At 43.0% G+C, this 25,104-nt stretch overlaps 1 protein-coding gene across 1 annotated transcript; it reads left to right on the top strand.

The window, feature by feature from the left end:
• The first annotated feature begins 3,275 nt into the window (after positions 1-3,275).
• Positions 3,276-11,001, top strand: LOC137362823 (probable G-protein coupled receptor 139). Its single transcript, XM_068027042.1, has 3 exons — positions 3,276-3,345; positions 4,871-5,746; positions 10,901-11,001. Exons 1-3 carry the CDS (start codon positions 3,276-3,278, stop codon positions 10,999-11,001), a joined length of 1,047 nt encoding a protein of 348 aa, XP_067883143.1.
• The last annotated feature ends 14,103 nt before the right edge of the window (positions 11,002-25,104 follow it).

Raw genomic sequence — 25,104 nt, 5'->3', positions numbered from 1 at the left:
GCAAGTGGAAAGAATTCCATCTTATAAACATAGAAAATAGCAGCAAGAGTAGGCCATTCGGCCCTTCGATCCTGCACTGCCATTCATTATGATCAAATAGTCTTGTGTTGTAGCTTCACCATGTTGACACCTTATTTTGAGGTATACCTGGTGCTGCTGCTGGCATGCCCTCCTGCACTCTTCATTGAACCAGGGTTGGTCTCCTGGCTTGATGGTAATGGTAGAGTGGGGGATATGCCGGGCCATGAGGTTACAGGTTGTGGTTGAATATAATTCTGCTTCTGCTGACGGACCACAGCGCCTCATGGATGCCCAAATTTGAGTTGCTAGATCTGTTCGAAATCTATCCCATTTAGCATGGTGGTAGTGCCACATAACACCACAGTGAGTATCCTCAATGTGAAGACGGGACTTCATCTCCACAAGGACTGTGTGGTGGTCACTCCTACCAATACAGTCATGGACAGATGCATCTGTGACAGGTAGATTGGTGATGACTAGATCAAGTAGGTGTTTCCCTCTTGTTGGTTCCCTCACAGACCCAGTCTAACAGCTTTGTCCTTCAGAACTTGCCGCTACTGTACATTAAAGTCCCCCACCAAGAATACATTCTGTGCCCTTGCTACCCTGAGTGCTTCTTCCAAGTGGTACTCAATGTAGAAAACTACTGATTCACCGGCCGGTGGAGGTGATTGTTGGGGGAGGGGGGGGCAGTAGGTGGTAATTATCAGGAGGTTTCCTTGCCCATGTTTGACCTGATGCCATGAGACTTCATGGGGTCCCAAGTCAATGTTTTGACGACACTCTCCCGCCTGTCTACCACTGCTGCACCACTTCTGGTGGGACAAGACATACCCACCGATGGTGATGATGGTGGCTGCAAATGATTCCCTGAGTATGACAATGTTAGGTTGTTGCTTGACTATTCTCTGGGACAGCTCTCCCAATTTTGGCACAAGCCCACTGATGTTACTCAGAAGGACTTTGCAGGCTTGCCAGGGCTGGGTTTCCCATTGTCAATGTCGGGTGGTCCGCCCGGTTTCATTCCTTTCCTTCTGCTTTGTCGGGGTTTGATACAACTGAGTGGCTTGCTTGGCCGTTTTCATAGGGCAGGGCATTTAAGGGTCAACCACATTACTGTGGGTTTGGAGTCACGTGCAGGTCAGACTAGCGGAGGACAACAGGTTTCCTTCCCTCAAGGGCATTACTTACAACAATCGACACTAGTTTCATGGTCACCATTAGACTAACTTTCTTAATTCCAGGTTGATGATTTGCATTCAAATTTCACAATTTGCCATGGTGGGATTCAAACCGATGTCCCCCGAGCATTGGCCTAGGCTGCTGAGTTAATAGCCCAGTGATATTACCGCTATGACACTGCCTCCCGTACTCGTCACAGCCTGTCAAACTGAAAATTACCCATTTATTCCTACTCGCTGTTTTCTGTCCATTAACCAATTTCCAGTTCATGCCAGTTTCTTACCCCTGATCCCATGTGCTCTAATTTTGCTTACTTACCTCCTGTGTGTGACCTTATCAAAAGCCTTCTGAAATTCCAAATACACCGCATCCACTGGCTGCCCCTTATTATTAGTTACATCCTCAAAAAACTCTAACATGTTTGTCAAACATTATTTCACTTTCGTAAATCCATGTTGACTTTGCCCAGTCCTACCATCATACTCTAAGTGTCCAGTTATCACATCCTTAATAATAGATTGTAGCATTTTCTCTGTGACTGATGCACTGCTAACAGGTCTGTCGTTCCCCATTTACTCTCTCTCTCTTCTTTCTTAGATAGTGGGGTTACATCTACTACCTTCCAATCTTCAGGTACCACTCCAGAATTTATCGCATTTTGGAAGAAGATCACCAATGCTTTCACTATCTCTGTACCATCTCTTTCAATATTCTGTGTTGTAGATCAACAGGTACAGGGGACTTATTAATCGGTGACAAGGGTGTGGTGTTTGAGGTGGGGACAAAGCTGGAGGTTTTGCTCCCCCCAGTGTTTAATTGCAGGAAATTGCAGCTCATGTAAAGCACACTGTTACAGTGTGATAACACAGAAGCAGTGGAGGATCTAGAGAGATGGTGGAGAGCTGGAACTGGATATTGTCAGCACACATGTGGAATCTGACCCCATGTCTGTAGATGATGTCACCAATGGGCAGTATGTAGATGAGGAAGAAGAGGGAACAAGAATGGGAAGTTCATGGTCTCCAGAGCTAATGGTCCTGGTGTGGGAAGAGAAGCCATTGTTGGATATTCTTTGACTGTAATCAGATCAGTAAGAAATGAACAAAGCGAGGGCAGGTCCATGAAGCAGGTCAGCATCAGAGGTATGGAGAGATCACAGTTATGTTTGCTGCAGGTTTGGAGGAAGGGTGGAGATGGGGAGGGGTGAGGAGATGGTGGAAGTTTAATCCAAGGATAATAAATTTAAATTTAAGACATTTCTGCCCTGGAACCCAAAGTGGGCCGGTGAGGTGAGGGTGATGTGTGAGTGGGACATGGTGAGGGTTGGAAATGAACAGAAGAGTTTTGGATGAGTTAACATTGATGGAAGGTTGAGGTTGGGTGGCCTGTCAGGAGTGAACTGGAGGAATGGAGCCAGGGGGCAACATTGTTCTTATTTTACTGGTGCCATTGTAGAATAAGCAAGTAAACATCTATAGTAAAATAGCAGAGAGCGGAATGTCAGTGGGACACGTTTAGAGTCCGCCCCCTAATATCACCCACCATCATTTTTAGGCTGTAATCCTGATTGTTGACTTTAACTATCCCCGTGTTAGAGACTCAAAGTTCATAATTTTAATCAGGGAACTGCAGTAACAGAGTGTAACGGGTCTGCTTGTGTTCCTGAATTCAGTGTCGACTGCAGTGAAATCTGTAGCATTTATTATTGAATCAACAAACACGAACATTGTCAATACAAATAAATACAATCTGTAAAGGAAGATACTCATCATTGTGTGATCAATCTTGTATGGTTATAGCTTACAGCGTTCAGTTTTATTTCCGAGAGAGTCTAACTAAGAATTTGGTTTGGTTCGTGATTTATCCACGAAATTATTTACAACTGAGTTAAAGCTGCTAATGTAAGGTGTTTGTTCAAGTAAGTGTCACTGATTGCAAATATCAGGGGTATAGCCGTGTCAGTGGAGACCTATCGCCTGTATAAAATCAGGACTCATTCGAATAGATCAGCTCAGAGTGCCTGGCACAACTTTGAGTTCCCAGATGCACAGTCGTCGCTGCTTCTCACAGAAATGGGATATCCTACAATCCATCAGATAGAAAACAGTTACTATCCTATTCTTGCAGCTGTTGGAGTTCCTGGTAAGCTGTTATCTCAGTTATTATTGCTGTAAATCGGTGTTAACTGTACTACTGTATTCAGTATTATTTCTCACTGCGTGTTTTCCTGTGATTCCCGCTGTAGATCAGGGGGATGGGACTGACTGGATTGCTCTGCAGATATCCAATGTGGACTACTGGGCCGAATGTCTGCCTTCAGTGCCGTAATGACTGTGTGACTATATTCACAGAGGCTTCACCACTGAACTAACACTGAGAATAGCATCATTGAACACTGGGCAGGTGAACAGAATGCAGTAGCAAGATTATTTTTCATTCTATCATGGGGTGTGGACGTTGCTCGTAAGGCCAGCATTTGCTGCCCTTCCCCAGTTGCCCTTGACAACTGAATGGCTCGCTAGGCCATTTCAGACGGCAGTTAAGAGTCAACCACATTGCTGTGGGTTTGGAGTCACATATAGAGCCCCCGCCCCCCCCCCCCCCAGGTAAGGACGGAAGATTACCTTCATTAAAAAACATCAGTGAATAAAGAAATATTGGAAACCAATCATCAAGAAAGTGATTGCACAGAGGAAGTTGAGAGAAGGAAAGAGAGAAGGAGAAGGGAGAATGAAGGAGAGACAGAGTGATAGATAGACAGAAAGAAAGAGAGAGAAGCAGCGGCACAAATAATTCACAAGCATAATCTGTTCAAATTTCCAGAACAGTTGGTGAGAGAAACTGTGAGTTGAAGATACTATCAGATTGGATGAAAGGTCAGTGACCTGGAACATTGTCTCTGTTTCTCTCCCCACAGACGCTGCAGATCTGCTGAGTATTTTCATCACTTTCTATTTTTATTTCAGATTTCCAGCATCCTCAATATTTTGCAGTGGTATTTGGCGTGGTTTATTGTTGTTGGTCTCATTCCCTGTGTGTTTATCCCTGTCACGTGCATAGTCTGCTTTATTGGAAGGTCCTTTCCCTTTCTCGCTGACTATCTAAATAAACAGAACAGAATCAGTTATTCACTGATGCTGATGCATCATTTAAATACTGTGCTTCACAATGTTTCTGACCCCCGACTTCAATAAAAGGTGAGACTGATTTCAGGAATACATTTAAATTTCAATCTAATTAAATGTACTAAAAAGAGGAATTGAATACAATGAATTGTTCTCTCACACCAATTACCACAGAGATTAACTGAGCGGTGTTACTGGGATCTACTGCTGTCTTAGAGCAACAAGCCAGCTGCACCTCCCCATGTTCCCAGATCTTCCTGGCCTACAGCCTGGAGCCCAAATCCCATATTTAATCTACTGGGATCCTGCTTTATAAAACCTTCTCCCTTCACCAACGGCACTGCACCCTCTCTCAGCCCTTTCCAGTACATCCGGTGATGACTTTATCCACTTTCTGTATCAACTTCTTAAGTAAATGAATCAATTTGTACCGTTTGATGCAGCAACAAGGCTGGAAATTTTAACCCACAGCCTGTCAAACTATTGCTTTGGCTCCAGATCTGATCAGCAATTTCTCTGCTTCCTTTTTCTCTCTCTTCCAGTTAACTTGGTGGCCATTGTGATCCTGTCCCGAGGAAAGTGCGGTCTCTCCAAGTGTATCTCTTGCTACCTGGTGGGAATGGCAGTTGCCGATCTGCTGGTCGTTATCTCCGATCCCATATTGGGCTGGATTGTTTGGATTTATTTCCGAGATTCATTCCTGAGAATTACTCCCTTGTGTTGTCTCATTAACTTCCTCGTTTTTGCAGCCACGATGGTTTCTGTCTGGCTCACAGTCGCTTTCACCTTTGATCGATTTGTGGCCATTTGTTGTGAGAAGCTGAAAACAAAATATTGCACCAAGAAAACAGCGGCTGTGGTTGTAGGAACAGTGAGTGTGCTGAGCTGCTTTGAGTCTGTCCCCTGGTTTTTTACATATGAACCGCGATACATAATTGATAATGTTCCCTGGGAGTGTGTCACTAAGCCAAGCTTCCACACTTCCCCGGCCTGGAGCTCATTTGAACTGTTTAACCGAATTTTAACCCCTTGTGTTCCGTTCATTCTGATTTTGCTGCTCAATATTATGACGGTCAGACGTATTTTATTGACCAGTAGAGTCCGCAAGGGGCTCCGGGGTCACAGCAATGAAGAGAATCACAAGGACCCAGAGATGGAAAACCGAATGAAATCCATCATTTTACTCTTCAGTATATCCGGCAGTTTTATATTGTTATGGGTGACCCAGGTCGTGTATACTATTTACCGACGAATTACAAATATCCGGTCTTTTTCGTCCTTCACTGACCCTCGCCTTATCACAGAACGCACGGCAAGGATGCTGCAGCTGCTCAGTTCCTGCACCAACACATGTATTTACACTGTGACCCAGAGTAAATTCAGAGAGGAGCTGAAGAAGGCGGTGAAATACCCTCTCAATCTCATTGTTAAATTAGTTGCAGCATAGAAAGATTCGACGGTTTCAAATGCTGGAACTAAATCCCGTTTCAGATTCCATTCCCTGCAGTTCCCATGTATTAGAAATGACATTTTACATTAACAGCACAGAACCCTGAAATTATTCAAAACCTGATTCGGATATATTTTATTGACAACTTAACCTTTTTTATTAATTTGGTTTTTTGTGTGTGTGTATGTGGGATGCGGGCATCGCTGGCTAGGCCTGCATTTATTGCCCATCCCTAATATCCCTTGAACGAAGTGGTTTGCTAGGCCATTTCAGAGGGCAGTTCAGAGTCAACCACATTGCTGTGGGTCTGGAGTCACAGGTAAGGACGGCAGATTTCACCCCTAAAGGACATTAGTGAACCATGTGGGTTTTTACAATAATCAGCATTGGTTTCATGGCCTTTTTCTTGTTGGGGCGGGGATTGGTCTGCAGAGGATTCTTGCTTAGATTCATAATGACATTTTTTTAAATATCTGTTGAGTATTTTAATTTAATGTAATTCTTGATTATGCAATTCACTAATTCAAATTCACCCAATAAATGTTTGGTTCATACAAGGTAGAAGCCAAAGAGGGACTCTCGAATAGTAAACTAGAAGGGAAAGTTTATTTTGACAGGAAACGGGGCATATTTATCAATACAAAACAGTCTTTTACAGCTTCAATCAAGTAATGAAGCTGATACAAATTTGTAACATTCCTCAAGTTGCTTCTTTGGCAGCAATTCTTTCAAATTCTACCTTTGGAAGTATTCAGTACGTGAATAGTATGCAAAGATGTCATTCTGAGCCTTTACTTTGATCCCTTTTTGGATATCAGACCTTGTGGTTTGCCTGATGGTTGGTCCTATGATGTCAGTTACTATCCTACTATAAGTGGGGCTGAACTGATAAAACATTTGCCAATAATTGAGATTAAAAACCTGTGAAAAGTTCTATTCATTCTGGTTGTTATCTCCTTGGACAGTATGAATTTGCACAGAAATTGATTCTTTGTTAGCCAAGCTATTGATTGTTATCAGGGTCACAAATACCTCTAAGCAGATATTACCCTCTTTGTCCCCAAAAGGCCCCATGCCACCTCTTACTACTCACTCACTATTTACTTGCCCGTCAAATATTTTGGTGTTTCCTTTTTATGTTAACTGCCATTCTATTCTCATTGTCTCTTTGCCCATCGTATTTTCCTCTTCACCTCCCCTCTAAACCTATTGTATTTGACCTGGTTCTCACTTGAATTCATGGCATGCATATACACGCTTTGTTTTTGTTTCATCATATTCTCTATCTCCCTCATCATCCAAGGAGCCCTGCATTTATTTTGCTCCCCATTGAAATGTAGCCTGTACTCGAAACATATCTTCCTTAAAGATCAGCCATTGCTCTGTTCCAGTTTTTTCTGTCGAGCTTTGGTTCCATTTTAACATTGCGAGATCCCCTCTAATCCCATTGAAGATGGCCCTCTTCCACTTTAGAGGTTCAACTTTAGATTGTTCCTTGCTCTTCTCCATTGCTAAGCTAAAGCTTATGATATGATGATCACTTTTACCATTGTTCCCCCACAGATACTTGGTCCAGTTGGCCACCTCATTCCCCATCACCAGATTCAGCAATGCCTCCTTCGGAGTTGAACCGAGAACATACTGTTCAAGGACATTCTCCTGAACACATTTCAGAAATTCCTGCCCCCGCTTGCCCTCGACTCTAACAATAGCCCATTCGATATTTAGGTATTTAATATGATCAGTCTCCAGTTCTTGCCCATCTCTCTGATTTCCTTGCAGATTTGCTCCACTACCTCTCTCTCATTACTTGGAGGCCCATAAATTACTCCCAGTTGCATAACTATTCCAGTGTTTGCTCTTCAACACTAACCAAATTCTGGGATTCTGCCCTTGCCCCCTCAGGGACATTCTCTCTCTCCAACACTACAATGTCTTCTCTAATCAGTACTGCTACCCCACCTCCCTTTTTCCCTTCCCCATCTTTTCTGAACGCTTTGCATCACTGAATATTACGTGCCCAGTCCTCACCATTCTAGACCACGTTTCCTTTACTGCCACTACATCATATTCCCACACAGCTATTTGTGCTTGTAGCTCAACAACCATATTAACCACACTTTCTGTGCTTATATATATGCATACTAAACCGCCTTTGTATTCCTCGTAGTCTTTCTTAAGTCTTCTATCTAATGTGGTACTACTTCAATCTCTTGTACTATCCAATATTATCATTTCATGCACCTCATTCCTCTTTACTACTTCAATCTGCTGGTGCCCATCTCCCTGCCAGTTTAGTTTAAACCCTCCCTAACCACACTAGTGGACTTCCCCGTGAGGACATTGGTCTCAGTCTTGTTGCGATGCAACCCGTTCCTTTTAATAGGTGCCTCCTGTCCCAGAATTGGTCCCAATGCTCCAAGAATCTGAAACCCCTCCCCTGTACCTCGCCTTAAGCCACACATTGATCCTCCCTAACTTCCGATTTCGGCTGTCGCTAGGACATGGCACTCAGAGTAATCCAGTGATTACTACATTCAAGAGTCTAATTTTTAATTTCCTCCCTAGTTCCTGACAGAAACACCTGCCTATTCCCTGTAACAACTGTATTTCTACTCTTTTCTGCTCCCTCCTGTACAGTTACTTGCCCATTGTACAGTTACTAGCCCATTGGTGCCATGATATGGACTGCACTCCTTCAAGGTGTCATCACTCCCAGCAGTCTACAATGCTGAGTACTGGTTTGAGCTGGCACCCACCCCAAAAATTCCTGCATCTTCCTAGTCTTGCAGATATCCATCCACCATGCCTTTGGCATGATCACCTCCAGTAAAGTACGATGCAGGCAACTCTCCTCCTTCCTGATGCTCTGCAGTGACTCCAGCTGCCACCCAAGCTCAGAAACCCTGAGCTCCAGCTCAAGCAACTGGAGACAATTTCTATACACGTGGCTCCTCCAAAAGATATGAAGTGTTTCATTACCCTGTCCTGCACCATGTCTACCCCTCTCTCTTTCACTTTCTCCCCATGTCTGCCCCTCTTTCACTTTCTCCCCATGTCTGTCCATCTATCTTTCACTTTCTCCCCATGTCTGCCCCTCTCTCTTTCACTTTCTCCACATGTCTGCCCCTCTCTCTTTCACTTTCTCCACATGTCTGACCATCTATCTTTCACTTTCTCCACATGTCTGCCCCTCTCTCTTTCACTTTCTCCCCATGTCTGACCCTCTCTCTTTCACTTTCTCCCCATGTCTGTCCATCTCTCTTTCACTTTCTCCCCATGTCTGACCATCTATCTTTCACTTTCTCCACATGTCTGACCAGCTATCTTTCACTTTCTCCCCATGTCTGACCATCTATCTTTCACTTTCTCCCCATGTCTGCCCCTCTCTCTTTCACATTCTCCCCATGTCTGACCATCTATCTTTCACTTTCTCCCCATGTCTGTCCATCCATCTTTCACTTTCTCCACATGTCTGACCATCTATCTTTCACTTTCTCCCCATGTCTGACCATCTATCTTTCACTTTCTCCCCATGTCTGTCCATCTGTCTTTCACTTTCTCCACATGTCTGACCATCTATCTTTCACTTTCTCCCCATGTCTGACCATCTATCTTTCACTTTCTCCACATGTCTGACCATCTATCTTTCACTTTCTCCACATGTCTGACCATCTATCTTTCACTTTCTCCCCATGTCTGACCCTCTCTCTTTCACTTTCTCCCCATGTCTGACCATCTATCTTTCACTTTCTCCCCATGTCTGCCCCTCTCTCTTTCACTTTCTCCCCATGTCTGCCCCTCTCTCTTTCACTTTCTCCCCATGTCTGAACATCTATCTTTCACTTTCTCCCCATGTCTGACCATCTATCTTTCACTTTCTCCCCATGTCTGACCATCTATCTTTCACTTTCTCCACATGTCTGCCCCTCTCTCTTTCACTTTCTCCCCATGTCTGTCCATCTATCTTTCACTTTCTCCCCATGTCTGTCCATTTATCTTTCACTTTCTCCACATGTCTGACCATCTATCTTTCACTTTCTCCACATGTCTGTCCATCTATCTTTCACTTTCTCCACATGTCTGACCATCTCTCTTTCACTTTCTCCACATGTCTGACCATCTATCTTTCACTTTCTCCCCATGTCTGACCATCTATCTTTCACTTTCTCCCCATGTCTGACCATCTATCTTTCACTTTCTCCACATGTCTGCCCCTCTCTCTTTCACTTTCTCCCCATGTCTGCCCCTCTCTCTTTCACTTTCTCCCCATGTCTGCCCCTCTCTCTTTCAATTTCTCCCCATGTCTGCCCCTCTCTCTTTCACTGTCTCCCCATGTCTGCCCCTTCTCTTTCACTTTCTCCCCATGGCTTCCCCTCTCTCTTTCACTTTCTCCCCATGTCTGCCCCTCTCACTTTCACTTTCTCCCCATGTCTGCCCCTCTCTCTTTCACTTTCTCCCCATGTCTGCCCCTCTCTCTTTCACTTTCTCCCCATGTCTGCCCCTCTCTCTTTCACTTTCTCCCCATGTCTGCCCCTCTCTCTTTCACTTTCTCCACATGTCTGACCATCTATCTTTCACTTTCTCCCCATGTCTGACCATCTATCTTTCACTTTCTCCACATGTCTGCCCCTCTCTCTTTCACTTTCTCCCCATGTCTGACCATCTATCTTTCACTTTCTCCCCATGTCTGCCACTCTCTCTTTCACTTTCTTCCCATGTCTGTCCATCTATCTTTCACTTTCTCCCCATGTCTGCCCCTCTTTCACTTTCTCCCCATGTCTGTTCATCTATCTTTCACTTTCTCCCCATGTCTATCCATCTACCTTTCTCTCTATCTCTGTCTCTCTGTATCACTCTCTTTCAACCTCTGTCCCTCATTCTCTCTCGCTCTCCTTTTCTGCCCCTCTTTCTCTCTCTCTCCCCCCTATCCATCTGTCCCTCTCCTCATTTCAATAACCCCCACTCTCTCTCTCTCTCTCTCTCTCTATATATATATAATATATATATATATATATATATATATATATATATATCTGTCCCTCTGTATCTCTCTTTCAACCTCTGTCCCTCTGTCTCTCTTGCTCTCCATTTCTGTCCCTCCTTCTTCCTCCCTCTCCACCTCTGTTGCTCAATCTCTGTCAATCTTTGTCCCTCATTCTCGGTCTCCATCTCGCTCCTTATCTCTTGTCTCTCTCTCTCCCTCTCCATCTCAGTCCCTGACTCGCTCTTGCCATCTCTGTCTCCCTTTCTTTCTCTCTCTGTCTCTACCTCCTCTGCCTCTCTCTCTCTCTCTCCCTCTCTCTCGATCTCTATCCCTCTGTCTTGCTTTCCATCTGGATCCCCTGCCTCTCTCTCCATATCTCTGTCCCTGTCTCTCTCTCTCTGTCCCTCTCTCTATCTCTGTGCCTTTGTTTCTCTCCTTCTCTTTCCCTCTGACGCTCTTGATGCCTCACTTTTTCTATCTCAATCCTTCTTTCTCTATCCATCTCAGTCCTTCTGTCTCACATTCTCATTACTGTCCATCTGACTCTCTACATCCCTGTCATTCTCTCTCTTCCAACTATGTACCTCTCTATCTTTTCCTCCTTTTCCCTCTATTTTTCTCTAGTCTCTATCTATCTATGTCCCTCTCTCTCCCCCCACTCTCTTTTTCAGTCTCCATTTCTGCCTCTCTCTCTCTTTCCCTCTCTCTATCCATCTCTGACCCTGTCTCATTCTCTCCATCTCCTTCTCTCTGATACTCTCCCTATCCATGTCCGCTGGCATCCCTTTAAATATCTGCCTTTCGCCCTCTTTTTACGTCTGCCTGTCTCTCACCAAACCTGTACATCGGTCTCTCCTTCCATGTCTGTCTCTCACTCTCTCGCCATGTCTGGCTGTCTCTCTCCCTCCATTTCTGTTTCCCTTCATCTCTGGATCCTTTGTTCCTCACCAGATCTATGTGGCCATCACTGGCAAGGCCATTATTTGTTGCCAATCCCTAATTGCCCCTACGAACATAAGAACTTAAGAACTAGGAGCAGGAGTCGGCAATTCAGCCCCTCGAGCCTGCTCTGCCATTCAATACGATCATGGCTGATCTCATCTCAGCCGCAACTCCACTTTCCTGCCCGTTCTCCATAACCCTTCAACCCGTTTCGAATTAAAATTCTGTCTATTTCCTCCTTAAAATTCCTCAATGTCCCGGCATCCACCGCACTCTGGGGTAATGAATTCCACAGATTCACGACCCTTTGAGCGAAGTAATTTCTCCTCAACTCTCTTTTAAATCTTCTACCCCTTATCCTAAAACTATTACCTCTCGTTCTAGATTGCCCCACCAGAGGAAACATCCTCTCTACGTCTACTTTGTCAATCCCCTTAATCATCTTATATACCTCAATTAGATCTCCTCTCATTCTTCTAAACTCTAGACAGTAAAGGCCTAAACTGCTCAATCTCTCTTTATAAGACAAACCCCTCATCTCTGGGATCAATCTAGTGAACCTCCTCTGAACTATCTCCAATGCAACTACATCCCTCCTCAAGTAAGGGGACCAAAATTGCATGCAATACTCCATGTGCAGTCTCACTAATACCTTGTACAGATGCAGCAACACTTCCCTACTTTTATAATGCCAAATTCCATTTGCCTTCCTTATTACCTGCTGCACCTGCATACTAGTTTTCTGCGATTCATGCACGAGGACCCCCAGATCCCTCTGCACTGAAGCATTCTGAAGTTTCCCCCCATTTAGATAATAATTTGCCTTTCTATTCTTCCAACCAAAATGGAGAACCTCACCCTTATCCACGTTAAACTCCATCTGCCAAATTTTGGCCATTCACCTAACCTATCCATATCCATTTGTAAATTTCTTATTTCTTTATTGCAACTTACTATCCCACCTATTTTAGTGTCATCTGCAAATTTGGCTATAGTACCTTCTATCCCTGCATCCAAGTCATTAATATAGATTGTAAATAGTTGGGGCCCGAGGACCGAACCCTGTGGCACCCCACTAGTTACATCTTGCCAACCAGAAAAAGATCCATTTATCCTGACTCTCTCTTTTCTGTTGGTTCGCCAATCCTCTATCCAAGCTAATAAGTTGCCCCTAACCCCATGTGATCTTACCTTGTGTATTAACCTTATGTGCGGCACCTTATCAAATGCCTTCTGGAAATCCAGATATACTACATCTACAGGATCCCCATTATCCACTTTATTTGTTCCATCTTCGAAGAACTCTAGTAAATTAGTCAAACACGATTTACCCTTCATAAAACCATGCTGACTCTGATGGATTGTGTTTTGACTTTCTAAATGTCCTGTTATTACTTCCTTAATAATGGATTCTAACAATTTCCCAACGACAGATGTTAAACTAACTGGTCTCTAGTTTCCTACTTTCTGCCTCCCTCCCTCCCTTTTTAAATAAGGGCGTTATATTAGCATTTTTCCAATCCACTGGAACCTTTCTCGTATCCAGGGAATTTTGGAATACTGATTTAGTGTCTCTATCATTTCTGTGTTCCCCACTATTAACTCCCCAGTCTCATCCTCCAAGGGACCAACATTCACTTTAGCTACTCTCTTCCCTTTTATATACTTATAGAAGCTTTTGCTGTCCGTTTTTATATTTTGCGCTTGTTTTCTTTCATAATTTATCTTTGCTCTTTTTATTACTTTTTTAGTAACCCTTTGTTGATCTTTAAAAGTTTCCCAATCTTCCAGCCTGCCACTGGCCTTTGCAATATGGTATGCCTTAGTTTTTGTCTTTATGCTATCCTTAACTTCCTTGCTTAGCCATGAATGTTTTTTCCCCTCTTCCAATCTTTCTTCCTCCCTGGAATATATTTTAGTTGGGAAGAATTGAATATCTCCTTAAACATCTGCCACTGCTCATCAACCGTCCTACCTTTTAGTCTTCCTGCCCAGTTCACTAAGGTCAAATCTGTCCTCATGCCTATGTTGAACTCCAGAACGCTAGTGTGGGACTCCAGTTTCAAGCCCTCAAACTGAATTTGAAATTCTAGAGTGCTATGATCACTCTTCCCTAGAGAATCCTTAACTGTGAGATCATTAATTAATCCCACCTCATTACACAATACCAAATCTATAACAACCTGCTTCCTGGTTGGTTCCACAACATATTGCTCCAAACAACAATCTCTAATACATTCAAATGAACTCTCCCTCGAGGCTACCCTAGCCAATATGACTAATCCAGTCTATATGCAAATTAAAATCACCCATGATTATTGCCGTACCTTTCTTAGAAGCCCCCAGTATTTCCTGGTTTATAGTGTGCCCCACTCCGGAACTACTGTTTGGGGACCTACAGATTACTCCCACCAAGTGGTGACTCGTCTTCTTGAACCACTGCAGTCCATCATGTGTATGTACACCCACAGTGCTGTAAGGAAGGGAATTCAAGGTTTTTGACCCAGCGACAGTGAAGGAACGGTGAAATAAATCAAGTCAGGATGATGTGTGACGTGGAGAGGAACTGAACACTGTGCAATCCCCAGCAGGTTGCTTTGTCCTGGATGGTCTCGAGCTTCTTGAGTATTGTTGCAAGTGCAGTCATCCAGGCAAGTGGAGAGTATTCCATCACACTCCTGACGTGTGTCTCATAGACGGTGGCCAGGCTTTGTGCAGTCAGGAGGTCAGTTACTCACCGCAAAAGTCTCAACTGCAGAGCTGCTCTTGTAGCCACTGTATTTATATAGCTGGTCCAGTTCAGTTTCTGGTCAATAGTAAGCCCCAGGATGTAGATGGTTGTGGTTTCAGCGATGGTAATGCTGTTGAATGTCAAGGGGAGATGCACACATTTTCTCTTGTTGGAGATGGTCATTGCCTGGCACTTGTGCGGTGTAAATGTCACTTGTCACTTATCAGCCCAAGCCTGAATGTTATCCAGGTCTTGTTGCATGTTTGAGGCAGCTCACCACCACCTTCTCAAGGGCAATTAGGGATGAGCAATATATGCTGGCCTAGCCAGCGATGCCCACATCCCTGAATGAATATTAAAAAAAACACTGACTGCTTCGGTATCTGAGAAGTCATCTATAGTAGTGAAGACTGTTCAATCATCAACGAACATCCCCATTTCTGACTTTATAATGGAGGGAAGGTCATTGACGATGTAGTTAAAAATGCCTGGGCCTCAGACACTACTGCAGTGATGTCCTGGGGCTTAGATGTTTGACCTCCAAGAACCTCAACCATCTTCCTTTGTATTGGGTATGACTCCAACCAGTGGAGAGTTGTCCCCTGATTCCCACTGACTTCTATTTGACTAGCGTTCCTTGATGGTACACTGTGGTCAAATGCTGCCTTGGTGTCAAGGACATTCATCCCCACCTCACCTCTTGATATCAGCATTTTTGTCCATGTTTGGACCAAGGCTGTAATGAGTTCTGGAGATGAGTGGCTCTGGTGGAACTTAAACTGAGAATTGGTGAGCAGGTTATTGCGGTGGAATTGTCACTTAATACCAATGCCGACGACACCTTCCATCAGTTTGTCTCTCCTCATTCTTCTTACAAAAATGCCTCACTTCACACTTCTCTGCATTAATTTTCACCTGCCTCGTGTGCTCTCATTCCACCAACTTGTCTATGTCCTTCTGAAATCTATTGCCATCTTCCTCACAGTTCACAATACTTCCAAGGTTTGTGTCATCAGAAAATTTTGAAGCAGTGCCCTGTTCACCCAATTCTGTGTCATTAATATCGATCAAGAAAAGTAGGGGCCCTAATACCGAACCCCTTTATATAGCTTCCTCCAGTCTGAAAGGCAAAAGTTCATGACCGCTCTGTTTCCTGTCACTCAGCCAAGTTCCAATCCATGCTGCTACTGTCCCCATTATTCCACAGACTTCAACTTTGCAGCCAAGTGTGTTAGGTGATACTTTTTCAAACGCCTTTTGGAAGTCCATGTACACCGCATCAATCACATTATCAAAGAACAAAGACCAGTACAGCACAGGAACAGACAATTCGGCCCTCCAAGCCTGCGCCGATCTTGATGCCAGCCTAAACTAAAACCTCCTGCACTTCCGGGGACCATATCCCTCGATTCCCATCCTGTTCATGTATTTGTCAAGATGCCTCTTAAACGTCGCTATCGCACCTGCTTCCACCAACTCCCCCGGCAGCAAGTTCCAGGAACTCAACACCCTCTGTGTAAAGAACTTGCCATGCACATCTCCTCTAAACTTTGCCCCTCTCAACTTAAACCTATGTCCCCTAGTAACTGGCTCGTCCACCCTGGGAAAAAGCTTCTGACTATCCACTCTGTCCATGCTGCTCATAACTTTGTAAACTCCAATCATGTCACCCCTCCACCTCCGTCATTCCAGTGAAAACAATCCAAGTTTATCCAACCTCTCCTCATAGCTAATGCCCTCCAGACCAGGCAACATCCTAGTAACCCTCTTCTGTACCCTTTCCAAAGCCTCCATGTCCTTCTGGTAGTGTGGCGACCAGGATTGCACGCAATATTCTAAGTGTGTCCTAACTAAAGGTCTGTACAGCTGCAGCATGACTTGCCAATTTTTATACTCTTTGCCCCGACTGATGAAGGCAAGCATGCCATATGCCACATGCCTTCTTGCCTACCTTATCCACCTGTGTTGCCACTTTCAGTGACCTGTGGACCTGTACACGCAGATCTCTCTGCCTGTCAATACTCCTAAGGGTTCTGCCATTTACTGTATACTTCCCACCTGCATTAAACCTTCCAATATGCATTACCTCACATTTGTCCGGATTAAGCTCCATCTACCATTTCTCTGCCCAAGGCTCCAACTGATCTATATCCTGCTGTATCCTCTGACAATCCTCATCATTATCTCCACCAACCTTTGTGTTGTCCGCAAACTTACTAATCAGAACAGCTGCATTTTCCTCTAAATCATTTATATATGCTACAAAGAGCAAAGGTCCCAGCACTGATCCCTGCAGAACACCACTAGTCACATTCTCTGGGAAGCCAGGGAGGAGATTGCAGATCCTTTGTCCTTGATCTTTATGTCGTCATTGTTGACAGGAATAGTGCCGGAAGTCTTGAGGATAGCAAATGTTGTCCCCTTGTTCAAGAAGGGAAGTCGAGACAGCCCTGGTAATTATAGACCTGTGAGCCTTACTTCGGTTGTGGGTAAGATGTTGGAAAAGGTTATAAGAGATAGGATTTATAATCATCTTGAAAAGAATAAGTTCATTAGCGATAGTCAGCACGGTTTTGTGAAGGGTAGGTCGTGCCTCACAAACCTTATTGAGTTTTTTGAGAAGGTGACCAATCAGGTGGATGAGGGTAAAGCCATGGATGTGGTGTATATGGATTTCAGGAAGGCGTTTGATAAGGTTCCCCATGGTAGGCTATTGCAGAAAATACGAAAGTATGGGATTGAAGGTGATTTAGTGCTTTGGATCAGAAATTGGCTAGCTGAAAGAAGACAGAGGGTGGTGGTTGATGGCAAATGTTCATCCTGGAGTTTAGTTACTAGTGGTGTACCGCAAGAATCTGCTTTGGGGCCACTGCTGTTTGTCATTTTTATAAATGACCTGGATGAGGGTGTAGAAGGGTGGGTTATTAAATTTGCAGATGACACGAAGGTCAGTGGAGTTGTGGATAGTGCCGAAGGATGTTGTAGGTTACAGAGGGACATAGATAGGCTGCAGAGCAGGGCTGAGAGATAGCAAATGGAGTTTAATGCGGAAAAGTGTGAGGTGATTCACTTTGGAAGGAGTAACAGGAATGCAGAGTACTGGGCTAATGGGAAGATTCTTGCTAGTGTAGATGAGCAGAGAGATCTTGGCGTCCAGGTACATAAATCCCTGAAAGTTGCTACCCAGGTTAATAGGGCTGTTAAGAAGGCATATGGTGTGTTAGCTTTTATTAGTAGGGGGATCGAGTTTCGGAGCCACGAGGTCATGCTGCAGCTGTACAAAACTCTGGTGCGGCCGCACCTGGAGTATTGTGTGCAGTTCTGGTCACTGCATTATAGGAAGGATGTGGAAGCTTTGGAAAGGGTGCAGAGGAGATTTGCTAGGATGTTGCCTGGTACGGAGGGAAGGTCTACGAGGAAAGGCTGAGGGACTTGAGGTTGTTTTCGTATGAGAGAAGGAGGAGGAGAGGTGACTTAATAGAGACATATAAGATAATCAGAGGGTTAGATAGGGTGGATAGTGAGAGTCTTTTTCCTCGGATGGTGATGGCAAACACGAGGGGACATAGCTTTAAGTTGAGGGGTGATAGATATAGGACAGATGTCAGAGGTAGTTTCTTTACTCAGAGAGTAGTCAGGGCGTGAAACGCCCTGCCTGCAACAGTAGTAGACTCGCCAACTTTAAGGGCATTTAAGTGGTCATTGGATAGACATATGGATGAAAATGGAATAGTGTAGGTCAGATGGTTTCACAGGTCGGCGCAACATCGAGGGCCGAAGGGCCTGTACTGCGCTGTAATGTTCTATGTTCTATCCCTCTATTCAGAAAAGCACCTTTCCACTGCTACCCTCTGTCTTCCATGGCTGAGCCAGTTCTTTATCCATCTTGCGAGCTCCCCTTTGATCCCGCGTGACTTCACCTTTTGTACCAGTCTGCCATGAGGGACCTTGTGAAAGGCTTTACTGAAGTCCAGATCGATAACATCCACTGCCCTTCCTTCATCAATTATCTTTGTCACTTCCTCAAAAAACTCAATCAAATTAGTGAGACACTTCCTCCCCTTCACAAAACCATGCTGCCTCTCGCTAATAAGTTTGTTTCCAAATGGGAGTAAATCCTGTCCCGAAGAATCCTCTCTCATAATTTCCCTACCACTGACGTAAGGCTCACTGGCCTATAATTTCCTGGATTATCCTTGCTACCCTTCTGAAACAAAGGAACAACATTGGCTATTCTCCAGTCCTCTGGGACCTCCCTGTAGCCAATGAGGATGCAATGATTTTTGTCAAGGTCCCAGCAATTTCTTCCATTGCCTCCCTTAGTATTCTGGGGTAGATCCCATCAGGCCCTGGGGACTTATCTACCTTAATGCTTTGCAAGACACCCAACACCTCCTCCTTTTTGATAATGAGATGACTGAGACTATCTGCACTCCCTTCCCTAGGCTCATCATCCACCAAGTCCTTCTCTTTGGTGAATACTGATGCAAAGTACTCATTTAGTACCTCGCCCATTTCCACTGGCTCCACGCATAGATTCCCTTCTCTGTCCTTGAGTGGGCCAACCCTTTCCCGAGTTACCATCTTGCACTTTATATACGTTTAAAAAGCCTTGGGATTATCCTTAATCCTGTTTGCGAATGACTTTTCATGACCCCTTTTAGCCCTCCTGACTCCCTGCTTAAGTTCATTCCTACTGTCTTTATATTCCTCAAGGGATTCGTCTGTTCCTTGCCTTCCAGCCTTTATGAATGCTTCCTTTTTCTTTTTGACTAGGCTCATAATATCCCGCGTTATGCAAGGTTCCTGAAACTTGCCAAACTTATCCTTCTTCCTCACAGGAACATGCCGGTCGTGGATTCAAATCAACTGACATCTGAAAGACTCCCACATGTCAGATGTTGATTTACCCTCATGTAGACGCCCCCAATCTAAATTCTTCAGTTCTTGCGTAATATTGTTATAATTAGCCGTCCCCCAATTTAGCACCTTCACTCGAGGACTACTCTTATCCTTATCCACAAGTACATTAAAACTTATGGAATTATGGTCACTGTTCCCGAAATGCTCCCCTACTGAAACTTCGACCACCTGGCCGGGCTCATTCCCCAATACCAGGTCCAGTACGGCCCTATCCCTAGTTGGACTATCTACATATTGTTTCAAGAAGCCCTCCTGGATGCTCCCTACAAATTCTGCCCCATCCAAGCCCCTAGCACTAAGTGAGTCCCTGTCAATATAGGGGAAGTTAAAATCACCCACCACTACATTATCCCCCAGACCCGAATATAAAACAGTGAACATTATCCCCCAGACCCGAATATAAAACAGTGAACATTATCCCCCAGACCTAAATATAAAACAGTGAACATTATCCCCCAGACCTGAATATAAAACAGTGAACATTATCCCCCAGACCCGAATATAAAACAGTGAACATTATCCCCCAGACCCGAATATAAAACAGTGAACATTATCCCCCAGACCTGAATATAAAACAGTGAACATTATCCCCCAGAACCGAATATAAAACAGTGAACATTATCCCCCAGACCTGAATATAAAACAGTGAACATTATCCCCCAGACCTGAAAATAAAACAGTGAACATTATCCCCCAGACCCGAATATAAAACAGTGAATATTATCCCCCAGATCTGAATATAAAACAGTGAACATTATCCCCCAGAACTGAATATAAAACAGTGAACATTATTCCCCAGACCCGAATATAAAACAGTGAACATTATCCCCCAGATCTGAAAAGAAAACAGTGAACATTATCCCCTAGACCTGAATATAAAACAGTGAACATTATCCCCCAGACCTGAATATAACACAGTGAACATTATCCCCCAGACCTGAATATAAAACAGAGAACATTATTCCCCAGACCCGAATATAAAACAGTGAACATTATCCCCCAGATCTGAATATAAAACAGTGAACATTATTCCCCAGACCCGAATATAAAACAGTGAACATTATCCCCCAGACCTGAATATAAAACAGTGAACATTATCCCCCAGACCTGAATATAAAACAGTGAACATTATTCCCCAGACCCGAATATAAAACAGTGAACATTATCCACCAGACCCGAATATAAAACAGTGAACATTATCCCCCAGACCTGAATATAAAACAGTGAACATTATCCCCTAGACCTGAATATAAAACAGTGAACATTATCCCGCAGACCTGAATATAAAACAGTGAACATTATCCCCCAGACCTGAATATAAAACAGTGAACATTATCCCCCAGACCTGAATACAAAACAGTGAACATTATCCCCCAGACCTGAATATAAAACAGTGAACATTATCCCCCAGACCTGAATATAAAACAGTGAACATTATTCCCCAGACACGAATATAAAACAGAGAACATTATCCCCCAGACCTGAATATAAAACAGTGAACATTATCCCCCAGACCTGAATATAAAACAGTGAACATTATCCCCCAGACCTGAATATAAAACAGTGAACATTATTCCCCAGACCCGAATATAAAACAGTGAACATTATCCCCCAGACCTGAATATAAAACAGTGAACATTATCCCCCAGACCTGAATATAAAACAGTGAACATTATTCTCCAGACCCGAATATAAAACAGTGAACATTATCCCCCAGACCTGAATATAAAACAGTGAACATTATTCCCCAGACCCGAATATAAAACAGTGAACATTATCCCCCTTCGTGAATATAAAACAGTGAACATTATCCCCTAGAGCCGAATATAAAACAGTGAACATTATCCCCCAGACCCAAATATAAAACAGTGAACATTATCCCCCAGACCTGAATATAAAACAGTGAACATTATCCCCCAGACCTCAATATAAAACAGTGAACATTATCCCCCAGACCCGAATATAAAACAGTGAACATTATCCCCCAGACCTGAATATAAAACAGTGAACATTATCCCCTAGACCTGAATACAAAACAGTGAACATTATCCCCCAGACCTGAATATAAAACAGTGAACATTATCCCCCAGACCTGAATATAAAACAGTGAACATTATTCCCCAGACACGAATATAAAACAGAGAACATTATCCCCCAGACCTGAATATAAAACAGTGAACATTATCCCCCAGACCTGAATATAAAACAGTGAACATTATCCCCCAGACCTGAATATAAAACAGTGAACATTATTCTCCAGACCAGAATATAAAACAGTGAACATTATCCCCCAGACGTGAATATAAAACAGTGAACATTATTCCCCAGACCCGAATATAAAACAGTGAACATTATCCCCCAGACGTGAATATAAAACAGTGAACATTATCCCCTGGAACCGAATATAAAACAGTGAACATTATCCCCTAGACCCGAATATAAAACAGTGAACATTATCCCCCAGACCCGAATATAAAACAGTGAACATTATCCCCCAGACCTGAATATAAAACAGTGAACAATGTCCCCCAGACCCGAATATAAAACAGTGAACATTATCCCCCGATCTAAATATAAAACAGTGAACATTATCCCCCCGACCTGAATATAAAACAGTGAACATTATTCCCCAGACCCGAATATAAAACAGTGAACATTATCCCCCAGATCTGAATATAAAACAGTGAACATTATCCCCTTGACACGAATATAAAACAGTGAACATTATCCCCGAGACCTGAATGTAAAACAGTGAACATTATCCCCCAGACCTGAATATAACACAGTGAACATTATCCCCCAGACCTGAATATAAAACAGTGAACATTATTCCCCAGACCCGAATATAAAACAGTGAACATTATCCCCCAGACCTGAATATAAAACAGAGAACATTATTCCCCAGACCCGAATATAAAACAGTGAGCATTATCCCCCAGATCTGAATCTCAAACAGTGAACATTATCCCCTAGACCTGAATATAAAACAGTGAACATTATCCCCTAGACCTGAATATAAAACAGTGAACATTATCCCCTAGACCTGAATATAAAACAGTGAACATTATCCCCTAGACCTGAATATAAAACAGTGAACATTATCCCGGAGACCTGAATATAAAACAGTGAACATTATCCCCTAGACCTGAATATAAAACAGTGAACATTATCCCCCAGACCCAAATATAAAACAGTGAACATTATCCCCCAGACCTGAATATAAAACAGTGAACATTATCCCCCAGACCCAAATATAAAACAGTGAACATTATCCCCCAGACCTGAATATAAAACAGTGAACATTATCCCCTAGACCTGAATACAAAACAGTGAACATTATCCCTCAGACCTGAATATAAAACAGTGAACATTATTCTCCAGACCCGAATATAAAACAGTGAACATTATCCCCCAGACGTGAATATAAAACAGTGAACATTATTCCCCAGACCCGAATATAAAACAGTGAACATTATCCCCCAGACGTGAATATAAAACAGTGAACATTATCCCCTAGAACCGAATATAAAACAGTGAACATTATCCCCTAGACCCGAATATAAAACAGTGAACATTATCCCCCAGACCTGAATATAAAACAGTGAACATTATCCCCCAGACCTGAATATAAAACAGTGAACAATGTCCCCCAGACCCGAATATAAAACAGTGAACATTATCCCCCAGACCCGAATATAAAACAGTGAACATTATCCCCCAGATCTGAATATAAAACAGTGAACATTATCCCCCAGACCCGAATATAAAACAGTGAACATTATCCCCCAGATCTGAATATAAAACAGTGAACATTATCCCCCAGACCTGAATATAAAACAGTGAACAATGTCCCCCAGACCCGAATATAATACAGTGAACATTATCCCCCAGACCCGAATATAAAACAGTGAACATTATCCCCCAGACCTGAATATAAAACAGTGAACAATGTCCCCCAGACCCGAATATAAAACAGTGAACATTATCCCCCAGACCCGAATATAAAACAGTGAACATTATCCCCCAGATCTGAATATAAAACAGTGAACATTATCCCCCAGACCTGAAAATAAAACAGTGAACATTATTCCCCAGACCCGAATATAAAACAGTGAACATTATCCCCCAGATCTGAATATAAAACAGTGAACATTATCCCCTTGACCCGAATATAAAACAGTGAACATTATCCCCTAGACCTGAATGTAAAACAGTGAACATTATCCCCCAGACCTGAATATAACACAGTGAACATTATCCCCCAGACCTGAATATAAAACAGTGAACATTATTCCCCAGACCCGAATATAAAACAGTGAACATTATCCCCCAGACCTGAATATAAAACAGAGAACATTATTCCCCAGACCCGAATATAAAACAGTGAGCATTATCCCCCAGATCTGAATCTCAAACAGTGAACATTATCCCCTAGACCTGAATATAAAACAGTGAACATTATCCCCTAGACCTGAATATAAAACAGTGAACATTATCCCCTAGACCTGAATATAAAACAGTGAACATTATCCCCTAGACCTGAATATAAAACAGTGAACATTATCCCCGAGACCTGAATATAAAACAGTGAACATTATCCCCTAGACCTGAATATAAAACAGTGAACATTATCCCCCAGACCCAAATATAAAACAGTGAACATTATCCCCCAGACCCGAATATGAAACAGTGAACATTATCCCCCAGACCCGAATATGAAACACTGAACATTATCCCCCAGACCTGAAAATAACTCAGTGAACATTATCCCCCAGACCCGAATATAAAACAGTGAACATTATCCCCTAGACCTGAATATAAAACAGTGAACATTTTCCCCCAGACCCAAATATAAAACAGTGAACATTATCCCCCAGACCTGAATATAAAACAGTGAACATTATCCCCTGGACCTGAATACAAAACAGTGAACATTATCCCCCAGACCTGAATATAAAACAGTGAACATTATCCCCCAGAACTGAATATAAAACAGTGAACATTATTCCCCAGACACGAATATAAAACAGAGAACATTATCCCCCAGACCTGAATATAAAACAGTGAACATTATCCCCCAGACCTGAATATAAAACAGTGAACATTATCCCCCAGACCCAAATATAAAACAGTGAACATTATGCCCCAGACCTGAATATAAAACAGTGAACATTATCCCCTAGACCTGAATATAAAACAGTGAACATTATCCCCCAGACCTGAATATAAAACAGTGAACATTATTCCCCAGACACGAATATAAAACAGAGAACATTATCCCCCAGACCTGAATATAAAACAGTGAACATTATCCCCCAGACCTGAATATAAAACAGTGAACATTATTCTCCAGACCCGAATATAAAACAGTGAACATTATCCCCCAGACGTGAATATAAAACAGTGAACATTATCCCCTCGAACCGAATATAAAACAGTGAACATTATCCCCTAGACCCGAATATAAAACAGTGAACATTATCCCCCAGACCTGAATATAAAACAGTGAACATTATTCCCCAGACACGAATATAAAACAGAGAACATTATCCCCCAGACCTGAATATAAAACAGTGAACATTATTCCCCAGACACGAATATAAAACAGAGAACATTATCCCCCAGACCTGAATATAAAACAGTGAACATTATTCCCCAGACACGAATATAAAACAGAGAACATTATCCCCCAGACCTGAATATAAAACAGTGAACATTATCCCCCAGACCTGAATACAAAACA

This window comes from Heterodontus francisci, unplaced genomic scaffold, assembly GCF_036365525.1.
Source record: "Heterodontus francisci isolate sHetFra1 unplaced genomic scaffold, sHetFra1.hap1 HAP1_SCAFFOLD_96_2, whole genome shotgun sequence".
Lineage (NCBI taxonomy): Eukaryota > Metazoa > Chordata > Chondrichthyes > Heterodontiformes > Heterodontidae > Heterodontus > Heterodontus francisci.
This window is presented reverse-complemented; position numbering and strand designations above follow the sequence as displayed.